The 22372-nt window shown below is 31.9% G+C and overlaps 1 protein-coding gene across 1 annotated transcript in view; it reads left to right on the forward strand.

Annotated features, from left to right (window-relative positions):
- LOC111613200 (uncharacterized phosphotransferase YvkC-like) overlaps positions 1–18607 on the forward strand; it is a 37507-nt gene extending 18900 nt beyond the window's left edge. The window contains exons 21-40 of the mRNA XM_023354546.1: positions 2078–2149; positions 4079–4185; positions 7573–7645; positions 8096–8200; positions 9564–9740; positions 9809–9946; positions 10391–10475; positions 11184–11272; positions 11341–11403; positions 12121–12213; positions 14699–14758; positions 14911–14999; positions 15067–15130; positions 15198–15361; positions 15718–15796; positions 16835–16886; positions 16949–17025; positions 17095–17197; positions 17279–17353; positions 17450–18607. Of these exons, the coding sequence (XP_023210314.1) occupies positions 2078–2149; positions 4079–4185; positions 7573–7645; positions 8096–8200; positions 9564–9740; positions 9809–9946; positions 10391–10475; positions 11184–11272; positions 11341–11403; positions 12121–12213; positions 14699–14758; positions 14911–14999; positions 15067–15130; positions 15198–15361; positions 15718–15796; positions 16835–16886; positions 16949–17025; positions 17095–17197; positions 17279–17353; positions 17450–17535 (1851 nt within the window). The 3' untranslated portion in view covers positions 17536–18607. The remainder of the gene's footprint in view (positions 1–2077; positions 2150–4078; positions 4186–7572; positions 7646–8095; positions 8201–9563; positions 9741–9808; positions 9947–10390; positions 10476–11183; positions 11273–11340; positions 11404–12120; positions 12214–14698; positions 14759–14910; positions 15000–15066; positions 15131–15197; positions 15362–15717; positions 15797–16834; positions 16887–16948; positions 17026–17094; positions 17198–17278; positions 17354–17449) is intronic.
- The last annotated feature ends 3765 nt before the right edge of the window (positions 18608–22372 follow it).

A 22372-nucleotide genomic window follows, 5' to 3' on the forward strand; every position in this document is an offset into this window, starting at 1 on the left:
TGAATCAGAGAGGCCCTGGTGCACAAAGCATCATGGCTTGTCTGCTCGAGTTCTGTTGATGTCGTGTCTTCTGTAATAATGCTCACAATTTTCTAGATACTTTGTTTTTAATGTTTTATTAATCATTTTTATAAATATTTAATTAACCTCTTCTGGGCTCTTCTTTAGGCTTCTTCTTAATCAAAAACAGCCTGGCAGTTAAATTAACATTCGAATTTAAATCGAATGTAAGTATTTAAATAAGATCGAACTTTAGGATGAGTTCGAATGCAAGAACTTCTGTGTATGCATTCCCCTCTAAATATGATTGAAAATTAAATATCGTTGTCTAGTATAGTCTGCTATGCCATCGACAGACACGTCTCATCTCTAAAATTAATGCAGGTGGTTCCTCATCAAGCCTTAATAATTTCGATGGCTTCTAACCATTTGAGATGTTCCAGGTGCAAGGTGGTAAGGATAATTCTGTGTCCGGTAAGTCCTTCATAATATCCGGTGCGGTGGTACTCCTACTATATTGTATGTCAGATTTATGCTATCGTATCCTGACCCCATTGAACGTTTAGTGAAGCCAACGTACACTATTTCCCTATTACATCTGTTGTCTCTGATGGAGACGTTATATATGCCTGGTAGTCTGTCGGGGTTAGGATGGTCTTTTCCATTTCGCAGTATGTTGAAAATGGAGGAGCTTCTCCTGTAGGTAATACTGATCCGACGTCTCTTGGCAATTGTGTACAATGATTTCAAATGAGGATTAAAGTGAGGGGATCCTTTTCTTATTTTTTTCCTGTTTATTTCTCAGTATTTCCATCGAACTGGTGAATGCTTTTTATGTACGTCTGTGACGCTCACATAATCTTCGTATAAGGTTGTAACCATGTGTCCTGGCTATCCCTTCTATAAGTCTTAATTCCTGTGCTATCGCTTGTGGAGTGGAAAAATGCATGAACGTTCTTCTAAGCAAGGCCCCGAATGCTGCTATCTTGTATGGAAAAGTATCACATGATTCAAGCGGAATATAAGTGGAGATAGCACACGGTTTATGATAAACAGACGTGCCTATGTCTGACCCTTCAATTGCGATGTCTATGTCTAGGAGGTGGACCCTGGTGAGAATATGTTGTTCCATCTCAAGGAACCTCGAGGAATCTCGAGGAATTTGTCGACACAATGAACGAGGAATCTCAAGGAACAGCCCATACAAAGTATGGGCTGTTTCTTGAGATTCCTCGTTCATTGTGTCGACAAATTGCGTTAGATTCACTGTTGTCCTCCAGAAAGTAATGATGTCGTCTATGTACAGTACCTCTTGTACAGGAGCATGTTGTGAAGAAGTGGGGAAGGGTCCTGCTTTCCAATTGTCTGACAACAAATTCAGAGAGGTCTCCGGAAACTGGAATGCCCAGAAAAAGCCTGAAGAAGAACCTAGAAAGGGTTACAAACACGCTTGTCACTTAAGTGTTATTTGTATTCACACCAGTTAATTGGTTGATGTGAGTCGCGTGTTTTATTCAAAATTAATGTACAAAATTACAATGAAATTTTGTCACATCCGTTTATTCTCTAAAATTATTAATCTAAAATTTAATAATATTAATTCAAAATTTTATCGTTGGGAAAAACTTCGTCCACTTCTTCCTTCTTAGAGATTATTCTTTGTATGCACAGGATTATTCCTCATATCCACTTACAGTATTTGATAGTCATGAGTTAATGCTTAACGAATTTCTACTCTCTCAGAGTTTCTACTTTAATTATCTTTCTCTTTTATTTTCATAAACGACTAATCAGTGCCTGTTTTTGCTTTAACGTCCTCTCGTTCGTATTCATTCCGCGTGTCTAGGTTTTTTTTTGCTTTCTCTTCTCCATCTATCCCCTTATCTCCTACTAAATTAACTGTTTTTTTCTTTTATTCTGGAATAGTAAAAGACATATATTTCGCGTGCATGTTTCTACTTTCAACTTTGTATTTCATGTTTTAATTTTAAAGAGAGAATTTCAATTACATAAAATACGTAAATATTCATTTCTCTAATAATAAAGAAAAGTCTAATGATTTTAAAATTAATTTCAGTTGGAAAAAGAATTCGGATCTTGCCGCGATATCGAGTGGTGCTTTTCCAAAGACCAATTGTATCTTCTTCAGGTAAATTGAATTCAAAATACTTTATTATATTTTTTAAGTATTTTTTTATTAAATTTGAAATATACTTTACGACATAAAAATCAATGGAATATTCTGATATTTTTAATCACATCTTAAAAACATCGAGTAGACTAGTTGCGAAGAGGAAGTTTCTAGAAGGACATGAGATTTATTGACAAGGATATGCCAGAACATCTGTTGTCAAGTGATATGTTGCCAAAATGATAAAGAAAGGATAATATTCTCAAATCCAAATATTTCTTGAAATTTTGAACAATTCTCGCTTTGTCTGGTTTCTATGTAACAAGATAAGAATTGCTCTGACTTCCAAGGAAGTACAGAGGTACTTCCTAACCAATTCATTTATACAGCTCCATGCCGTCGTTACAGACGACATTAGCAATAATCTCCTCTCGCAACCTTCCAACTTATAGATATTTTTCTCCTGGATCAGTGTATCTCTGCTTTCTACCGTCTTTCCCCTCTTCTTTCTCTTTTTCATTTTCCGTTTGCAGCTCTTTAATTAACGTGAACTATCCAACCATTCAAAGGTGAGGAGGAATTATGGTGTTGTTCACGGGTTTTTTAGATTTTTGATAAATATATCTAAGGAAATTTTCGTTTTCATATTTACGTTTAGCTTAATTTAAATGATCTCTATTAAGAAATCAAATCACGATTAATGCATCATCTCTGACATTCATCACCTTATAAAGACACTATCCGAACAGAGTGAAGTGCGCTACGGTCAGGGTATTCTAAAATAATTTACCAACTTTTGAAGATCATTCCTCACAGGAAAATAAAGAAAAGCATAAAGAGTCCTGTAAATTTATAATCAAAGATGAGAAGTTTTCAGAGATCAAACATATTGTGATAGTGTTAGGTTTACGACAGATTTTATTACATAAATCTCTTATTAATGTTCGTGAATAATGTAACATACATCTAAAATGAGCTCTAGTTCACTTTAGTCAATATGCTCATGCTGTACTAAACCATATCTATCTGCAAATTTGGATAAGTAGAATTCTTTGGTTATGTGGCCTGCATAGTCTCTACTAATCTAAATCCTTTCAATTATTTTCTTGTAGAGCATCTAAAGATGCTACAGTACACCAATCTCATTTACAATGTAGACTTGCTGCTGCAACACATTGTCGACTATTGTACCACCATTTACTGGAGCCTGAAACTTTCAAAAGTGTGCACCAGTTCATCCTTGATGGATATTTTGAACATTTCTTATGAAGATACTATCTATGTAATTGAGAGAGTCAGTAACAGTATAAATCTTATTTTATTAAATAACAGATCTGTATCTTGCTGCGAGGAAACATTCCCCGAAGTTAGTCCCACAATTTCTGCATCACCAGGCATTAAGAATCAAGCAGGTTAATATGATTAGGTTAAAGTTTTGCAAAATTTTTTTAACTCTTAAAACTTAAGTGTTAAAACTATCATGGCATTTGAAGTTGCAGAAAACTCCTTTCTTCTTGCACAAACATCTTTTCTATATCAAAGTTTCCTTGAAAAAAAAACTTGCATTTGAGCAGTGCAATTCCTGATGGCAACCTGTTTTTCTGTTTGCTGTTTTGGAAATAAATGCTCGTGTCTGGTACCTGTTCTGGTGTCAGGAAATTCTCCTGACAAACTTATCTGATCCGTATCAGCAAAACTATAATAATTGTAACAGTGAAAACTGAAAATAAGTGAAAAGAAAACAATTATTCTTGCAGATAAACCCAGTTTTTCCGAAACTCTCCTGAATTCTAGTATTCACTAAGAAATACTAGAATTCACGAAACTAGTCCTAACTAGTCCAATCGTGTTTTAACTGTTATTGAGTTTTCCCGGTAACATGTTTTAATTATTTTACCCGATTAATTTTTAAATAATAACCATAAAATTTCTTGATTTCTTTATTAGTCTCGACCCATTACATCAATTACTACAGAAACTGATTATGAAATCGCTCACGAATTTGATGCCATATTTCGAGACGAAGAAGAATATTTATCTACAGGAAACGTTGGGTAATCTTTTAAATAAAATAATATATATGTCGAGTAATATTTTATTCTACTACATAAATCAACAAATATTAATACCTGTAATCTGTAATGTTTATTTAGACCAATTTAAGAATTAATAAGCTCATTATTATAAGTGGTTACAATATATGTAATTTGGGATAAATAAACGGTGTGGCAGAAACAAGCTCTAATTGAGAAATGGAGAAGAAGAGTTTTCCATCTACCCACTTCACTTACGTGCATTGTCGTAGTTTGTCATTGAAAGTGTCGTGTGAAACGGTACCTAATAATTCGAAAAATTACAAGTTCGTATACTAAACTCAAGGCAAAAAACAACTTTAAAATGACCCGAAACAAAACAGATTAGAATGTAAAAAATCACTAATGAGTTGGTCTGACAAATGAAAAAAAAAATGTTGTGTTTTCAGATGAAAAAAGTTTAGGTATTATTGGCATGATTTAAGAAAACACCCGAAGGAATATTTTAGCAGATAAATGGAAGGTTGTGAAATCTTGGATTTGTTAGCATTTGCTTTTAATGACAAAGCAGGTATCATAATTAATGATAGTAGAAAATATTAAAATATGTTATTTTTTAACAGATTTTATTTGTACTACTGATTGGAGGAAATGAATAGATATTCCAGCAAGACAATTCTCGTATCTTGCATTTAAATACACCAAAAACAAGTTTAAACGTGAAAAATGTAGATGTTATGGAGTGGCCATGGCATAGTCCAAACTTAAAATCCATAAAAAATGTGTGGAAAATGCTTTCTCGAATGTCTATGCTAACAACAAACAATACTCAAGCATTGATGAACTGACTGTTACAATTTATAATTGTTGAGATAAAATAAACTAGAGAAACTACTAGACATATCAAAAACATTACCTAATAGTATTAAGAAGCTAATTCAAATAAAGGAAAATACATTAACTATTAAAATTTTACGTAAAATAAGGAATTTACTGCTATATTTATAACTATTTTGCAGCAAGTTTGAATGCAATTTTTATATTAATTTATTCCTTAAATATTTGAATATTTGTATTTATGATTTGAGATTATTTGTGAGTAATTGTTAACATTAATAATCTCATTAAACATTAAATTGCTATACATAAACATTCTTTGATGTTTAACACATATTTCAAGTGTATGTGTAATTTCGTTACAGACCCTTATATCTTACTTCGTCAGCCTTCATAGTTCAATGGCATACTTTATTATAGGCAAAACATTTGTTTGCCTCTTTCAAGAATCTGTGTTCGAATTCGAATACACTTCGGATATTTATATATTTCCATAATATTTCTGGTCGGGATGTACGCCATTCTTCACTATGCACATGTCTTAATCAGAGTCTGCAGGTCATGGAAAAGGCACAGACAAAATATCTCTTAGTAACCACAAGACAAAAAGGATCCTTAAACACAGATGATGAAATGTCCTCTAATGCTTACAGCTTTTCTCCACATTCATGATAGATTAGGAATTTAAACAGATAAACACTTATTTATAATTCATATTAATATTATTTATTTTTGTGATGTTAAATTTTTAAGTCTGATCTTATGAATAGTTTTATTAATGCTTTTAAATATATAAACGTATCGTAATACAGGTAGAGTATGCTGCAAGAACCTACCAAGTGACAATCAATATATTAAATTAATTGGAATCTGTCTTTAAATAATATTGAAACCAGGAGACTCTTACTTTTGTAAAATGTACCTGGAATAAGTGCACAATATATTCTTTGTCTACGTGTTATTAGAATAGGTTAGTAGAATAAGGCAAGGCAATTCATGGGCAATCTTCCAAGGAAGTGCACTGTGGAAGATTTTCTATTTCTTCATTTTCTTCAGTTTGCGTTTTTTTATACGGAGATTTCAGCTTGTGTGGCTATTTTCGCCGATCCTGCCTCCCTTGTGGATACTGAAACGACCAGTTTGGCGGATGAAAGTTTCCAGTGTAACCACGTGCTTCCGGGAAGACAAGGAGGCGTACGGCCAGTAAATAAGAATGAAATCCTGTAACAACGTGGGGTCGATGTCGAGGGCCAAGCATAGGCTCGAGGACTTTCGACAAAAAATTAGACTTTATTTACATAAAAGACACGCAAATAAATCGAAAGAAACCCGCAAAATAACACGCAATTAGCATGACAGTTAAAAACAAACTCTTGATAACTATTAGTATTTAGTAATTTTATTTATACTGTCAATAATTAGCTGTTATATTATTAAATAAATAAAATCAGACCACGTTTCTATTTTCAAAACTGAAATATGCAGCAATAACAATGTGATGAAAAGTGCTATTTTTGCACTCATGCAATAATATCGTAAATGTAACCACAAAAATAATCTATAAAAACTGAAATAAATGATATAATTTATTTTAAAATCAATCGTTCTAACATAGAAAAAAATACAAAATATTTATATTTTTCGGTATATCGGGTTATAACGTGAGGTTTAGACATTTCGATTTTTTCTAGAAACGACTCCACAAGAATGTTCAACACCGTTCAATGTGGTATGGAATTAGAGTAACCAGAAGCAGGTTTCATCACCTATTTCATTGGAAATAGACCAATTATCAATATCTGACGATATGAAACTTTCGAAAGAACAGTTTAGTCTGCTGTTGTTCTATTATTTCAAAACTGGCCACAACGCAACAAAGACTCATCTACGAAACGTTTATGGGTAGACAAAGGTCATAAATTTTTTTCAAATGTCAATGGCCGATAGTGCAAAAGGAGGCGACGTGTTCGGCGACATTGTGATGGAGCTGCTTACAACCAATATCACCATACGATAGAGCTGTACTGTCAAAAACTCCATCGTTTGAACACTAAGATAAAAGAACTTCGTTCGAAGATTGACAAATTTCTATGATGCCACGACAACGCGCCACTACGTAGAGCAAATTTGATATTAGAGAACTGGCCAGTCGGACTGGGAGATTCTGCTTCATTCGGCTTACAGTCCAGACTTAGCTCCAACTGAGTCCCATCTATTTTGTGCTCAATATGCACGCCACAGTTTTATATTCTTACGATGACGGAATTGGACTCGAGGAATCCAGATCGATTTGTGCAAGAAAGTTTTTAGGCCGACAAGAACTCGAACCAGATCCTTGAGAGTGGCAACAGTTACTGTCCGTGTTATTTAGAGTATCTGGCCATGCAGTGATAAAATACTTCTAATATAAAAGAAGTGTCACTACACCACTTTCGAACTATCAAAATAGAAACTTGTGTGTCAACCAACTGTTTCTATATAAATTTTATTAATTGAAATAATTCAATTCGTGTAAAACCTTATTTAATAACATCGTTTTTGATTTATAAAAATATTTATATTTTTTTCCAGAGAAGTGCTTCCAGGGGCTATGAGTCCACTGTGTGTGTCTTTGTGTCAAAAAACATTTTCCCATAATTTTATGGTAAGTAGTAATTGATTCATAGTTGTAAATGTGAACAATAGGAGGGTCTCTTTAATCATATTATGACTTCGGTCAGACACAATGAGGCAATTGAATGATGAGTGACAAGGGTGACAGACAATCTTCGAAATTTATTCAACTTTCTCAATTGGTTGTGTAATCCAAGCGAGAAACTTGATATCAAAGAGAGGAAGGAGAACGACTTAACTGTCTCAACCGGGTAAACAGTTTTAAGAACTATAAAAAAAAACAAATACTTTACTACATAATTTTATATTGGTTGCCTATTAATAGATTCTTAGGCATTGCTTAACAAAAAATCTATAACATCAATAAAAATAAAAATTAATTTTTTATTAAATGGTTTGAAATAAAATTTTTCTTCTTTTAACTTTATTTATATTCTTTATACTTCATTTTATTTATTTAAAATTGAAATATAACTTTCAGAAATCAAAATGGAGGACAATCTTTGCAATGAACGGACCAAGTTGCCCCTATTTTCCAATGGGTATTCATTATTTTAATGGTCATGCGTTATTTAATGTCATTGACGTAAGTATAAAACATAATCTTATTTTAATAACATATACTTCAGGCCCAATATATTAAACTGAGGGTTTACATTTTATGCTAAAGTAAAATGGACTTAAATGAAGTACAGTTCTTACATTATATGCAACTATTTCTTTGCTTCGATCTCTTGAATTGGGAGGCAGTAATGATAATTGGTTAATTCAATAACAAAATATTCTTTAGTGTAGTCATTTATTTCTCTAATATTTGGTGTCTTCTCCTGTAATCTTAGTTACCTTGACACATTACTTGAATTATGATTTTTAGTAAATTCGTGGGGACGACTTACTGATCATCAATGGAGTTAATTAATTTAATATTGCCGGTAACAATACCTTTTCTAAAAATGTTCCCTCATATCAAAAGAGAATAATCATGTTTTATAGCGGATACAATGCTTTAAGTTTAAATTTTATCTGTTTTACGTTGTATCAAACGAGGCCTTTCATTAAACGCGTGAGAAAGTGGCTCATCAGTTAATAAAATCTTACAGTTTTTCAGATGTCTTCTACAAATAAGATTCGGTCAACACAATTTTTTTTCTCGTCACAAGCATGAAAAAACGCTTCTTCAAGACTACACTACAAATCCTATCAAGGAATGCAACATACTCCGTAGATCTTCCCACTCTATTTTGTCTCTCCTCAATAGGTTTACTTAATCTGTTTAAATAAGTAATCTTATCAAGGGCTTTCTCTGGCTTGAACAAAGGAACCAGGTAGCCATAGTTTGTATTTCTCACCATCAATGTTATATTTTTTTTTTTTCTAATTTTATCCATTGCAGACTGGGAGCTTCTCAAAATTTGTCCTTTTCTTATCAAATCTCTTTCCTGATTAAAACTTTTTTGAAGCATTTTTTTCATTAAGGTTTTCTTACACTTTGTTGGTATTATACGCCATTAAAAGAACTAATTACCAAGAAAAATAAGTGTGAAATTTGCATCTACCAATGTGTCCATAAGTTTACGAAAGACTGGTCGAGGGGGGTTTTCACAAGTCCTCTTTGTCACTACGACAAATGTATGAACCTCAAGCGTTTGAGACGTAGCAATTAGTATGAATTTTATTATAAAAACAAAGATAAATTTGTGTTTTCTTCTAATTAATCAGAACTTACGTATAGGCTATATAAGTTGCGATTGACTAAAAGAGATATAAAAAATAGATTGTGTACAAATTCGGACTTGCCTTATATTGACGTGTAGATATTTATAAAAATCTGAACACCTACACGCTAACTCCTAGACTAAAGCATAGATATTTCCATGGCTAAAATTGCTACTAAATATATTTTATTGATTTCTAAATAATTTAACATTTTCTCTCCATTTATGTTTAAGGGATGGCTAAATTATTCGGCTGATAAAGGTTCTACTTCTAATAAAGTGCTGATGCTTGCATCGATCGGAAGAATTATCGATGATGATGAACTATACGAAAGAGCCAAGGAAAGATTTTCACTTTATAAAAAGAAACCTTTATATAAACGAATGCGCCCTTTACTATTTTTCATTAAGGTAAATACTTTTTTCTTTATATTAAATACAAATTAATTAATAAATAATTAATTTTGACTAATTTTTAGAATTTTATAACTGCCGAAGGTGCTTTAGAAGAGAGAAGAAAAAAATATTTCAATTATAAAATTAAAGATTTGGAGAACTTCAAAACGTCTTTAGAGTTATATCAAGCTATACCTCGTCACTGGAAATGTATTTTTCCTGTAAGTTAGCAATTACTATACAAATTTTCGAGTTTATTGTATTAATAACATTAAAAATTCTTACTCCCTTCTATCCTATGAGTAACAAAAACATCTTATTCAGACCCATAAAGAATTTCTGGCTTTTCAAGATCCGTTCTGGTTCCTTCATTACCTGTCACTTTCATTATGCCATAATAGACCATAGATTACAATAGGGGCTCTCAAAGTAACATTCATGAAGGGAAGAAAAGCACTTAATTCAGATACTCTGTTATTTTAAGTGTGTTTATTATTAGATTCTAGTTTAGGTATATTTAATACGAAGACATTTCATAATGCAATGAGAACTGTACTTGTTTATATAATGTTTTTTAAACAATTGTTTTATACAAGTTTCATAATAAATATTATGTTTAATAAAATTATAATAATATAGATTACATACCTTATTTTATTTTTCAGAGTATGGACAGTAATACCGAAGTTTCATTATGTTCTGCCATGTACAATACAAATTTGATGTCGCTTCTTGTTAAGGAATACGGGGGTAAGAAATATATATATAGGTCTATAATTAAATACGTTGATATTTTTTAAATGATAGAAATTAAATATTTATTTATTTATTGTTTTATTGAAACATATACGAGTTGTTCAACAAGTGCTAATGAAGGAAACTCCGAAATTCATGACGGCTCAGCATAAATATCACATGATAATTTATGAAAATATTTTAATTCATAGTCTCTGATTTATTTTCTGTCTTAATGAAATTCCTGGAAACTGTTTCCAGTTAAGTTCGAATGTCGTGTGCCTTACAGGGAGTGTAGCAATGAAATAAATACTGCTTAACGTTAAATCCCATTCTAAAAGTGTAAAATCTGAAGGCGTGAGAAATGTTAAACGACGTAACGTATTTAATATTCTGTGATTCTTCCAAAAGTACAGTGTAATTCTGTGAAATTTGCAACATTGTTTCGATTAACTATACTTCATAAGGACTCCTACGAATGAAACTAATTTATCTTTTCTTGAATATCAGTTATTGTTGGTTGCTAGTGTGCGTACTGTACGATAATATTAGATACAAATAAATTTGTTTTGCCATCGCTTATTTTAAATAAATTTCATTACATTATACGGTTTAAATCCATCCTTTCAAGTGTATCTTTTATATAATACTACATATATTTCATATATAGTTATTTAACGGTCATCCAATAGAAAATTTATTGTTACAATATGTTATTTTTAGGGTGGAACAACGACGTCTACGCAGATTTCGCAAATTTGTTATCGAATTGTTCAAATGTCGAAAGCGCTGACGTTCCTCAATCGTTAGAGGTTCACATTTTACTAAAATTTTATGAATAACTTATATTATAATTTATTAAACTTACATTTATTTGTAGGCATTGGCTCGTACTATCTCCAACGAAATCCAACCGACAACATTTAAAGCTATGAAAACAGAAGTGAGAATTATATAAATTATTTTTTTCTTAATATAATAATTTCTCAAAGGTTAGAGGGTCCTTATGATCCCGGCTGGTTTGTCTGAAAAGCAGCTAAGATCTTCGTCGATATTTAAATAGGAACTGTCTTAAATGCACCACTCAAATACAGGAGAATATTTCTGTAGGGTTTCGCACACTGGACGAACAATAATTCCATCTTAACTACGAGGGCGGTTTTTACAACCAAAGACAAAATAAAACAAAGATGCTCTGCACTAAATCAGGACTATAAGCTGGGTGTTTTTAAAAAGTAAGTGGAAGTCTGAAAGGTCTAAGTCTTCACACATTAAAAGTGTGTGAAGACTTCCATTTCTTCCCTGAACTGGAAAAGTGACTAGGAAGGGAGAGATTCGAGATTAATGACGATCTTGAAAACAACGTTAAGGCCCATTTCAAATAACTGGCGAAAACATTCTGTGAAGAGGGGATGGAAAAGCTGGTCCGCAGATATGACAAATTCCTCAATCTTCACAGTGATTATGTCGAAAAGTAACCGTGGTCGAAAGTTGAAATGAATGCAGTTTTATTTTTAGCATTAGTTCAGTTGAATAATGAAAGTGAAAACTGTTTTTGCTCTGTTATTTCTCATTTGTTTTCATTAAATGTTAAAATATGCTAAAATTGTATTTTATCTTGATTCAATATTATAATAACCGATTTCATTCAATTTTACAGGATGCATTAAAATGGCTTCAGACATCCTCCTCGAAGTCGGCAGAAGATTTCAAAAATTTTCTCAACTCGCACGGACATAGATCTATAAAAGAGGTGTTTATTCATTAAAATATTCATTTCCATTTCAACATTATAGTTTATACTTTACATATATTATATATTTAACAATTATAGTTCGATCCATATTCAATCCCTTGNACATACCTCGTCACTGGAAATATATTTATCCTGTAAGTTAGCAATTACTATACAAATTTTCGAGTTTATTGTATTAATAACATTAAAAATTCTTACTCCCTTCTATCCTATGAGTAACAAAAACATCTTATTCAGACCCATAAAGAATTTCTGGCTTTTCAAGATCCGTTCTGGTTCCTTCATTACCTGTCACTTTCATTATGCCATAATAGACCATAGATTACAATAGGGGCTCTCAAAGTAACATTCATGAAGGGAAGAAAAGCACTTAATTCAGATACTCTGTTATTTTAAGTGTGTTTATTATTAGATTCTAGTTTAGGTATATTTAATACGAAGACATTTCATAATGCAATGAGAACTGTACTTGTTTATATAATGTTTTTTAAACAATTGTTTTATACAAGTTTCATAATAAATATTATGTTTAATAAAATTATAATAATATAGATTACATACCTTATTTTATTTTTCAGAGTATGGACAGTAATACCGAAGTTTCATTATGTTCTGCCATGTACAATACAAATTTGATGTCGCTTCTTGTTAAGGAATACGGGGGTAAGAAATATATATATAGGTCTATAATTAAATACGTTGATATTTTTTAAATGATAGAAATTAAATATTTATTTATTTATTGTTTTATTGAAACATATACGAGTTGTTCAACAAGTGCTAATGAAGGAAACTCCGAAATTCATGACGGCTCAGCATAAATATCACATGATAATTTATGAAAATATTTTAATTCATAGTCTCTGATTTATTTTCTGTCTTAATGAAATTCCTGGAAACTGTTTCCAGTTAAGTTCGAATGTCGTGTGCCTTACAGGGAGTGTAGCAATGAAATAAATACTGCTTAACGTTAAATCCCATTCTAAAAGTGTAAAATCTGAAGGCGTGAGAAATGTTAAACGACGTAACGTATTTAATATTCTGTGATTCTTCCAAAAGTACAGTGTAATTCTGTGAAATTTGCAACATTGTTTCGATTAACTATACTTCATAAGGACTCCTACGAATGAAACTAATTTATCTTTTCTTGAATATCAGTTATTGTTGGTTGCTAGTGTGCGTACTGTACGATAATATTAGATACAAATAAATTTGTTTTGCCATCGCTTATTTTAAATAAATTTCATTACATTATACGGTTTAAATCCATCCTTTCAAGTGTATCTTTTATATAATACTACATATATTTCATATATAGTTATTTAACGGTCATCCAATAGAAAATTTATTGTTACAATATGTTATTTTTAGGGTGGAACAACGACGTCTACGCAGATTTCGCAAATTTGTTATCGAATTGTTCAAATGTCGAAAGCGCTGACGTTCCTCAATCGTTAGAGGTTCACATTTTACTAAAATTTTATGAATAACTTATATTATAATTTATTAAACTTACATTTATTTGTAGGCATTGGCTCGTACTATCTCCAACGAAATCCAACCGACAACATTTAAAGCTATGAAAACAGAAGTGAGAATTATATAAATTATTTTTTTCTTAATATAATAATTTCTCAAAGGTTAGAGGGTCCTTATGATCCCGGCTGGTTTGTCTGAAAAGCAGCTAAGATCTTCGTCGATATTTAAATAGGAACTGTCTTAAATGCACCACTCAAATACAGGAGAATATTTCTGTAGGGTTTCGCACACTGGACGAACAATAATTCCATCTTAACTACGAGGGCGGTTTTTACAACCAAAGACAAAATAAAACAAAGATGCTCTGCACTAAATCAGGACTATAAGCTGGGTGTTTTTAAAAAGTAAGTGGAAGTCTGAAAGGTCTAAGTCTTCACACATTAAAAGTGTGTGAAGACTTCTATCTCTTCCCTGAACTGGAAAAGTGGCTACGAAGGCTGAGGTTCGAGTCTAATGACAATCTTGAAAACAACGTTAAGGCCCATCTCAAGTCACTTACGAAAACATTCTATGAAGAGGGGATGGAAAAGCTGGTCCACAGATATGACAAATTCCTCAATCTTCACAGTGATTATGTCGAAAAGTAACCGTGGTCGAAAGTTGAAATGAATGCAGTTTTATTTTTAGCATTAGTTCAGTTGAATAATGAAAGTGAAAACTGTTTTTGCTCTGTTATTTCTCATTTGTTTTCATTAAATGTTAAAATATGCTAAAATTGTATTTTATCTTGATTCAATATTATAATAACCGATTTCATTCAATTTTACAGGATGCATTAAAATGGCTTCAGACATCCTCCTCGAAGTCGGCAGAAGATTTCAAAAATTTTCTCAACTCGCACGGACATAGATCTATAAAAGAGGTGTTTATTCATTAAAATATTCATTTCCATTTCAACATTATAGTTTATACTTTACATATATTATATATTTAACAATTATAGTTCGATCCATATTCAATCCCTTGGAGAAAAAATCAATATAAATTAGTCCAAACTTTACAGGTAAGCAAACTCTCGTATTTTATACATTAACTTTAATAATTTAAAAATGTATAGTTTGTAAAATGCAGGAAATTTTCAATTTATATAAATTTCCATTTATATAAATTATCATTAGTATGAAATTTAATTTTTCTTGATGTATATTACGATAGGATCTTGTAAATAACATAAAGAATATTAAATCATCTGTTCATGGCAACGTCCTAGACAAATTGAAGAAATACCCAAGTTGGAAATCCAGGTAATTCAATGTCGTTTCGTTTACTTTGCGAATATATTAGTTATATTTATAAAGTATTTTCGAATAGGCTGTTGTTTAAATTTCTGTTGCCGAGATGTCAACAAGCAGTTAGACTAAGAGAGAGAGGAAAAGTAAGGGAATTACTTTACTGTCGAGTTAAGTTATAACCAAAGAAAACATTTTCTCTATTCTTTTCAGTCGTTTATGATAAAGATGTTCGACGCGCATCGTGAAGCTTATTGGCATTTGGCAGAACTAATGGTTCTAGAGGGCAGACTTCCGCACAGAGACCTTCTGTTTTTCTTGTCGTATGACGAAATTGGAGAACTGATAAGAACGCGATCGTCAAAATTAATTTCCAAGTGAGTATTAAAATACAATAAAACCGCCTTATACGAATCTCTTATCAGTGCTCAGTGTCTAAAACTACTGAACAGTGGTAGTTAGTTGCAATTGCTGATTTAGGGGTGAACATAGCGCATATGAATCTCCTTCTGAATGTTTCCGAGTAAAGACAGGTACCACAAGTAGTAAAAAATTTTCAGGTACATTCTTTCCTTTCGGTATACCATGTAAAGATTTCTGGATGTGATACGGTTAATATTAGAAAAGTTGTGGACTTACACATTTAATTAAAGAAAAGCTACCTTCGCGGTAATCAAAGTAAAACTTCGAACCACAATTGAAATGAATAAATATTAACATATTTAATCTACAGGGCAATCCGTCGAAAGAAGATTTATGCAGAGCAGGACAAAATCATTTATCCGGAAGTTATGCGTGGCATACCCCAACCAGTAAGTAGAAAAGCTTTCTCAGAATCGAAGTCGTTGACTGAATTAATTATTTAGTGAATAATTTGTAAAAAGTAATAACCAATTATTACACTTGTTAAACTTAAGTGAACCAGCGCCAGGCGCCAGTAAAAAGTATAAAAAATATACAAAGACATGAAAATGGAACGAAAAGTTAACAATAAACATGACATAACCTTACGTGTATGTATTTATCTGATAAAAAATCGATAATTATAACACTGGCTTGTGAGAGTGGTGAGGATTACAGAGTTTTCATAAATGTAGAAAAATCTTTACAGTAGCACACTTTTTAAATTCTTTCAGCAATATGAGCACTAAAAGAATCTTATTGTAAATCAATTCCACAGTGGCTAATGCCAGGTCCTCACGAGATGCATCCAGGTGGAGAAGGACGGGATTATACGTATTCGTGATATAAAAAACAAAAAATATATAAAGAGGTTGCTCGGGTTCAATTTCGAGCTCCATTGATCAAGTCCAGTGAATCGAATCTATGCGAGCAACTCTCAGGAAATTTTCATGGATAATTTGTAAAAGATATAACGGGACCGATTTCTCACAATGGCATGTAGTCCATGGAAGCTGTAGAAGCGCATCTTTCCCTTATTTTCATAAACAAGTTCTTATATTTTTCTTTTATATCAATTTATCTATTTTTAAAATAAAAATAAATGAATTGTTTATTTTTGTCATTTCCAGTATTTTTTAAAATAATTTTTATGGAAACACAGCTTCCTTACCATCAAATATTTCCGCACGCTACTGATCTCTCACCATAGGCCGTCCCCATTGGAGCTTGACCGAATACGTGATAGGGAAAAGAAACTTTCATATTCAAAAAGTGCAAAAAACCAAAATTAAAAATCAAAATTATTTAAAACTTTCTGTTATATTACAATTTTCACCTTTTAATTTCATAAAATTGATGCCAAATATATAAAATACCTTCAATAATTTTTAAACCAATTCTTATGCTAGTTTCATGTTTTACATTGTAGATTATTTATTTTTTTAAAGATTAATTTAGGTTCTTCGAACATCACGTATAAATCCGAGGCCATCATAAAAGGTGAGCACTTTTTATTATTTTAAACATTAAATAAATAACTCATTGTTATCGTTTTACTTTAGGAATTCCGGTTAGTTGCGGAATGGTCAAAGGTCCTGCCAGAGTAATCCTCAACGTGGAGGAGGCGGTTGATATTAGAGTAAGGAACGAGCTGGCGGATGCAGGCATTATTTCTCCACACTCTAACTCATTTTTGTGTAATTTTCAGTCGGGAGAAATTCTAATTACGTACAGCACGGACATCGGCTGGAGCCCTTATTTCCCTCTGTTAGCAGGAGTAGTGACAGAAATCGGAGGACTCATTTCACACGGTAAATATTGTCGTTCGCGTGTTGTGTAGGAAACTTTAAGACTTTAAGGCATGCTTTCATTTCGAATATTTCTTTGTTCAGGTGCTGTAGTGGCTCGAGAATATGGACTTCCCGGTGTTGTGGCTGCTCACGGAGCCATCAACCTCTTTAAGACGGGTTAGAAATTTTTTGTTATTTATTATCGAAAATATTACAGTTTGAATTATTATGAATATCCAATACAATTATGAATATGAATATGAAATATTTTAGGAGACATCGTCGTTTTAAACGGCGATGAAGGAACCATTTGCAAGGTGAAGGAATCCGATGTGGTTAATGGAGGAGAACATCTATAGAATCCTTCTTCTTTTGTTACTTTGTGTAGAAGGCCGTTATTTCCATTCAATAGAACAATGTCGCCTGACATTAGAAGAGTAAAATCGTATTTTTAAATGATTTAATTTTTGTTTTAAAATTCTTTATATCAAGGGGATGAATTTGAGAGGATTTTCGATTGCAAATTGGTTCCCACTTTGGTGTTTGTCACGTGAAGAAAACCGTGCGCACCAATAAATCGGTGGTTAAAACACTGAATTTACCAACAGAAATGATCAAACTAGACTTGGGGTCGATAAGTCATTTCGAGGATTAAAAATTGCTAGGGGGGTCTAAATTTTCACACTAAGTAAATAAGTAAATCTTTTCTATGAAACTGGATGTAGTATTAATACTAGTTTATCATATTTATTTATTATTAATAACTGTGTTAGCAAAAACTTAACAGTTAAAATATGTTTCTGGGCCGAATACTACATAGAAAATTAGTTCCGGGGTCAAGCCACAACATAGGAACACGGACAAAACAAGAAAAAGAATTATAATTTTCAAACTTTTATATTTATCGCATTAAACATGCAAGATATAAATACTTTGTATAAATTAATATATTACTTAGAAACACGTAACATTAACATATGTTTTAAAATATTTCTATTTTTTCTCATCTCATCCATAATTGTTTAGTTTTCTATTCTCACCTCTTCTGATATTTCTGGCGTTTCGGAATGATACAAAACTCTCAAAGTTTCGAAAAGGAAAATGCAAATATGTAAAATAATTCGGGAGAACGATAGCAATAGAAATATTTACAAATAAATGAGATAAGAACGTATAGAATTATCGTATATTTGAAATGATCAAACGTGTATATACGAGACAATCGACGATTTCGAGAAATTACAGGATACTTTTACTTAACAGTTTGTCGTATTCCTGATATATTTTTATAATAACTTGCAGTTGTGTATTTATTAAGCACTTTTCTAAATACTTCCCTGTTTAGAGGTTCGAGACGAAAATTACTTCTATACCTGACGATAATAATGGCAACGTGTATACAGTTATACTGTAGTTTCTTCACTTTTGTAAAAATTTAACTGTAAACTACTTTATGTAATTTTTTCATTAATTTGTTGCATTTTATTAATTTCAGATTTTTACAATATGCATAAGAGTAATTATTAGTTTTTTTTATTGTATTGTACTGAGCAATTATATTAATTTCTTATATTGCACTAACTTTTTATGTAATACTTTATTCCCCTTGTAACGAGCTGATATTTATACAATAAAGAATTGAAATGATTTTCTTGGTATAATTAAGGATTTCTCTGAAATCAAAGCAGGAGAATAAATTTTATGATATCCTTTTTAATTAATTTTTTTTAATTAATGAGAGCTGTTGTGATTTATCATGAAGTTCGGTAGAGGAGGCCGTCAAGTAAGCAAACTGCTTTGTTAAGCTGTTTGTTCGTTTATGTTTATTAGTTTCTTATGTTTATTAGCTAATTTCGCTAATTCCAATCCTGGTATATTTAATTCAACATAAAATACGAGTTACATATTTCCGGATTTTTGTCGTTCACGGTTTGCAATATATCTCATCTTATATTAAAAATTTTTAATTTCAGTTCATCCTTAAAAATTTCCGAATATTTATTTCTGACTCCAACGTGTATCTTTAGAGCTGTTTGGGTATATCAACATGGTAGATCGACGTTCTGTTCATTTAAAAATCATTTTTTTATTTTGTACAAACAAAATAAATATATTGAAAAATATAAAAACAATAAAAAATTATACTTCAGAAGTTAATTTAGTATCAAAAACGTAAAATATTTAGGTAGCTGAAGACGTAGCCAAAGATTACGGCGCCACAGCACTGGCGGAAATTTAAATTTGTCGACTGGAATTCCTTCGGATAACCGACCTTCGGATAAACGACGCTTTACTGTATTTACCAAATGCTGATATTTTAAACCGCTTTAATATTTGGGTGTAAATTTAAACAACAAAATTTAAAATTAAATAAAAGATATACTGAAATTTTTTATTTACATTGATTATGTCACTTCTACAGAAAGTAGAACACGAGACGATCTTTTCCCAGTTTACAGTCCGGGGGTAAAACCGCCAGGCATCGTAGTTGTAAACATAACAACTGTTACATCATCTACAATAGTGGATGAAATTCGTTAACTGTGAATTAAATTTTATTGAATTTGTTTCGCAGGTTCGAAAAAATCATGAATAATAATAAATAAATGCAGCGGATGCAGGCATTATTTCTCCACACTCTAACTCATTTTTGTGTAATTTTCAGTCGGGAGAAATTCTAATTACGTACAGCACGGACATCGGCTGAGAAAAATTACCGCGAAAAAAAATTCACATAAAACAGAATTATGTGACAATAAAGAAGTTTTTCTTTACTATATGTAACTATTTACAAATTTTTTTTCCTCAAGGAAAATGAGAAAAATTGCATGGGTAAATTTTTAAGAATTTTCCCACGCTTTTTCTTTACAACTACGTGGTAGCACCACGTCTGACTACTTTACTGTTGAATGGTTAATGTTAACATATGGCGATCATGTGACTTCTTTCCCACGACAAGAGAACAAACACTCAAGCCCCAGAAGCTCGGCGTGCGTCCACACGAAAGTTATTTTTGTACTTGTGCCAGTCGCTCTCCATGCAAAAGAACTGTGATCCTGACGGAGAAGACACCGGACAAAAGATACGAAGGACTACTACCTTTTCCATACAGACGATGCGCCAACTCTCCATTACTTTGAGCGGTATTTAGGGAATTTAGAAGTTGTAAAATCGCTCTCTTGCTCTAAAGTTAGGCAAGGATAATCACTTATGTTATGTAAATAGTAGTAGTATAATCACATTTAACCTTAGTTTTATTTTCGCCTCCTGTAATTTAGATTAGTTTTTCAATAAATGCTTTGTTTATTTGTTAAACCTGTCTCCTGTCTTTGAAAAAAACGCATGCTGGCTTACCAACGCACTCCCCACAAACTTTTTGCCCTCCTAGCCATCCGACGACACCGAGACCGCGTTTTACCAGCTTGTGCAGTGTAAGTGGTCAGGAGGGATTAACTCCTGACCCTCTGCATGTCTCACAATATTATGAATAGATTTCATATCTTCCTTATTAATACATGGCATTTTTAAAACAAACGGAAGGAAATCCAGAACTTATTTATGATTCTTGTCTATCACAGTACTTGTAAAATCATACATAATTAGTTTATTATTATTAATAACGTTATTCATAGCATCGCGTCTAAATTGCATTTGTTCTTTATAACTACGCAGTTTAGTCAATTCCAGTTCAATTTTTTCATATTCACCTCTTGTAGTTGTTTTTTAAAATCAATAATTTCTGTGTGAATATTATTAATCTCATCTTGAATATGCGTAAATTGATTATCTATTTTTTGGTTACTAATTTCAATAAGATTAACTATTCTTGACCATAACTCTGCAGTTGATATGTCCCATGTTTCAGGATTAACGTATTTTGTTAAATTAATAATATTAGAGTTCTCACCTGAAACAGTTTAAAAAACTGTTCTTCTTGTTTCTTGAACATATTCCTTCAGAAAACTTAATAAATCAGACATCCCAACTAAAATAAATGAAGAAAATATAAGGAGCCATCCATAAATTACGTAAAGTATTTTGAAGTGGGTGGCAGTCAAGGATTTCTTACGATTTCTGACACAGAGATAGGAGTGTAATAGATCTCATCTTACGTAATATTCTTATTTTTATTGTTGGATCTCACTGAATGATAAAGTTTTGAATTTGGCTTCAATTTGGTAGTTTCTATTAAGAACGCCATCTTGTATGGTGACATGATAAAATAATAAGGTTACTCACTTTTTATCGTGGAAGAAAGGCCGTGTGGTGGTTTCTCTCTCTCTCTCTCTTTTTTTTATTAGAATAAGTGAACCGCTCCTATGGGTGTATAACACTATGAATACGTAAACCAAAATACATGATACAAAGTAAACATAAAATTAGTATTCGGATTTTAGTGATAACTAAAATTTGTAAAACTGGAAATTATAAATTATAGATTTTTCTTTCATATATTTTAAACATAATTGTAAAAAGCATCAAACAGTGGCTTGAACAAGCATGTCCAGTGAACAAGGCCACATGAATGTAAGCATAAAGATTATAATTTCAGAATAAGTCTATCTTCATTTTAAATTAGACAATGATAGATCATATGGTCGACGTTGTCTAGGTTTTCTACAGAGCAAAAGCAAGTAACAGTTTCTGCCCGGTTATATATTGCCAGGTAGCTTTTAAAATTACCATGCTTATTAAATAGTTGAGCAGTAGCAAACGTTAAATCTTTAAGTGGTGACGAGAACCTGCATTTAACACTGGGAAAGTATACTGTTTTTATTCTACGAGTTTTACTGCTCAACCATCGTCTATTCCACTTTTGCATAGCATTGTCACGAATATAATTTTTAAGGCTGCAACGTGAGAAGGGATGTCACTGTAGTTTAAATCAGTGTCCTTTGCAGCTTACTTAGTCTAAAAGTCGGCTTTTTCATTTCCTAGTATGCTTGTATCGCCAGGAACAAATATTTAATATAAAACTTATCTTATTTACAATATTTTAGTATGGTGTTGGATATATGCGATTTTATTGCTATTGCAATTGGGACTTAATAGAGCTTTTAGGACAGACTGACAATCTCTGTAAGTGTCGGTAGACAGATCTCTGTTTGGTAGTTAAGTGGCCTGGTGAACAGCTTGGTAGTCAGCATCTTTTTTAGCTTGACAGATGGCGGTATGTGGGAGGTATCTGTACCTTCT

Source organism: Centruroides sculpturatus, unplaced genomic scaffold (assembly GCF_000671375.1).
Source record: "Centruroides sculpturatus isolate CEXI.00-Female unplaced genomic scaffold, Cexi_2.0 scaffold1325, whole genome shotgun sequence".
Taxonomy (NCBI): Eukaryota; Metazoa; Arthropoda; class Arachnida; order Scorpiones; family Buthidae; genus Centruroides; species Centruroides sculpturatus.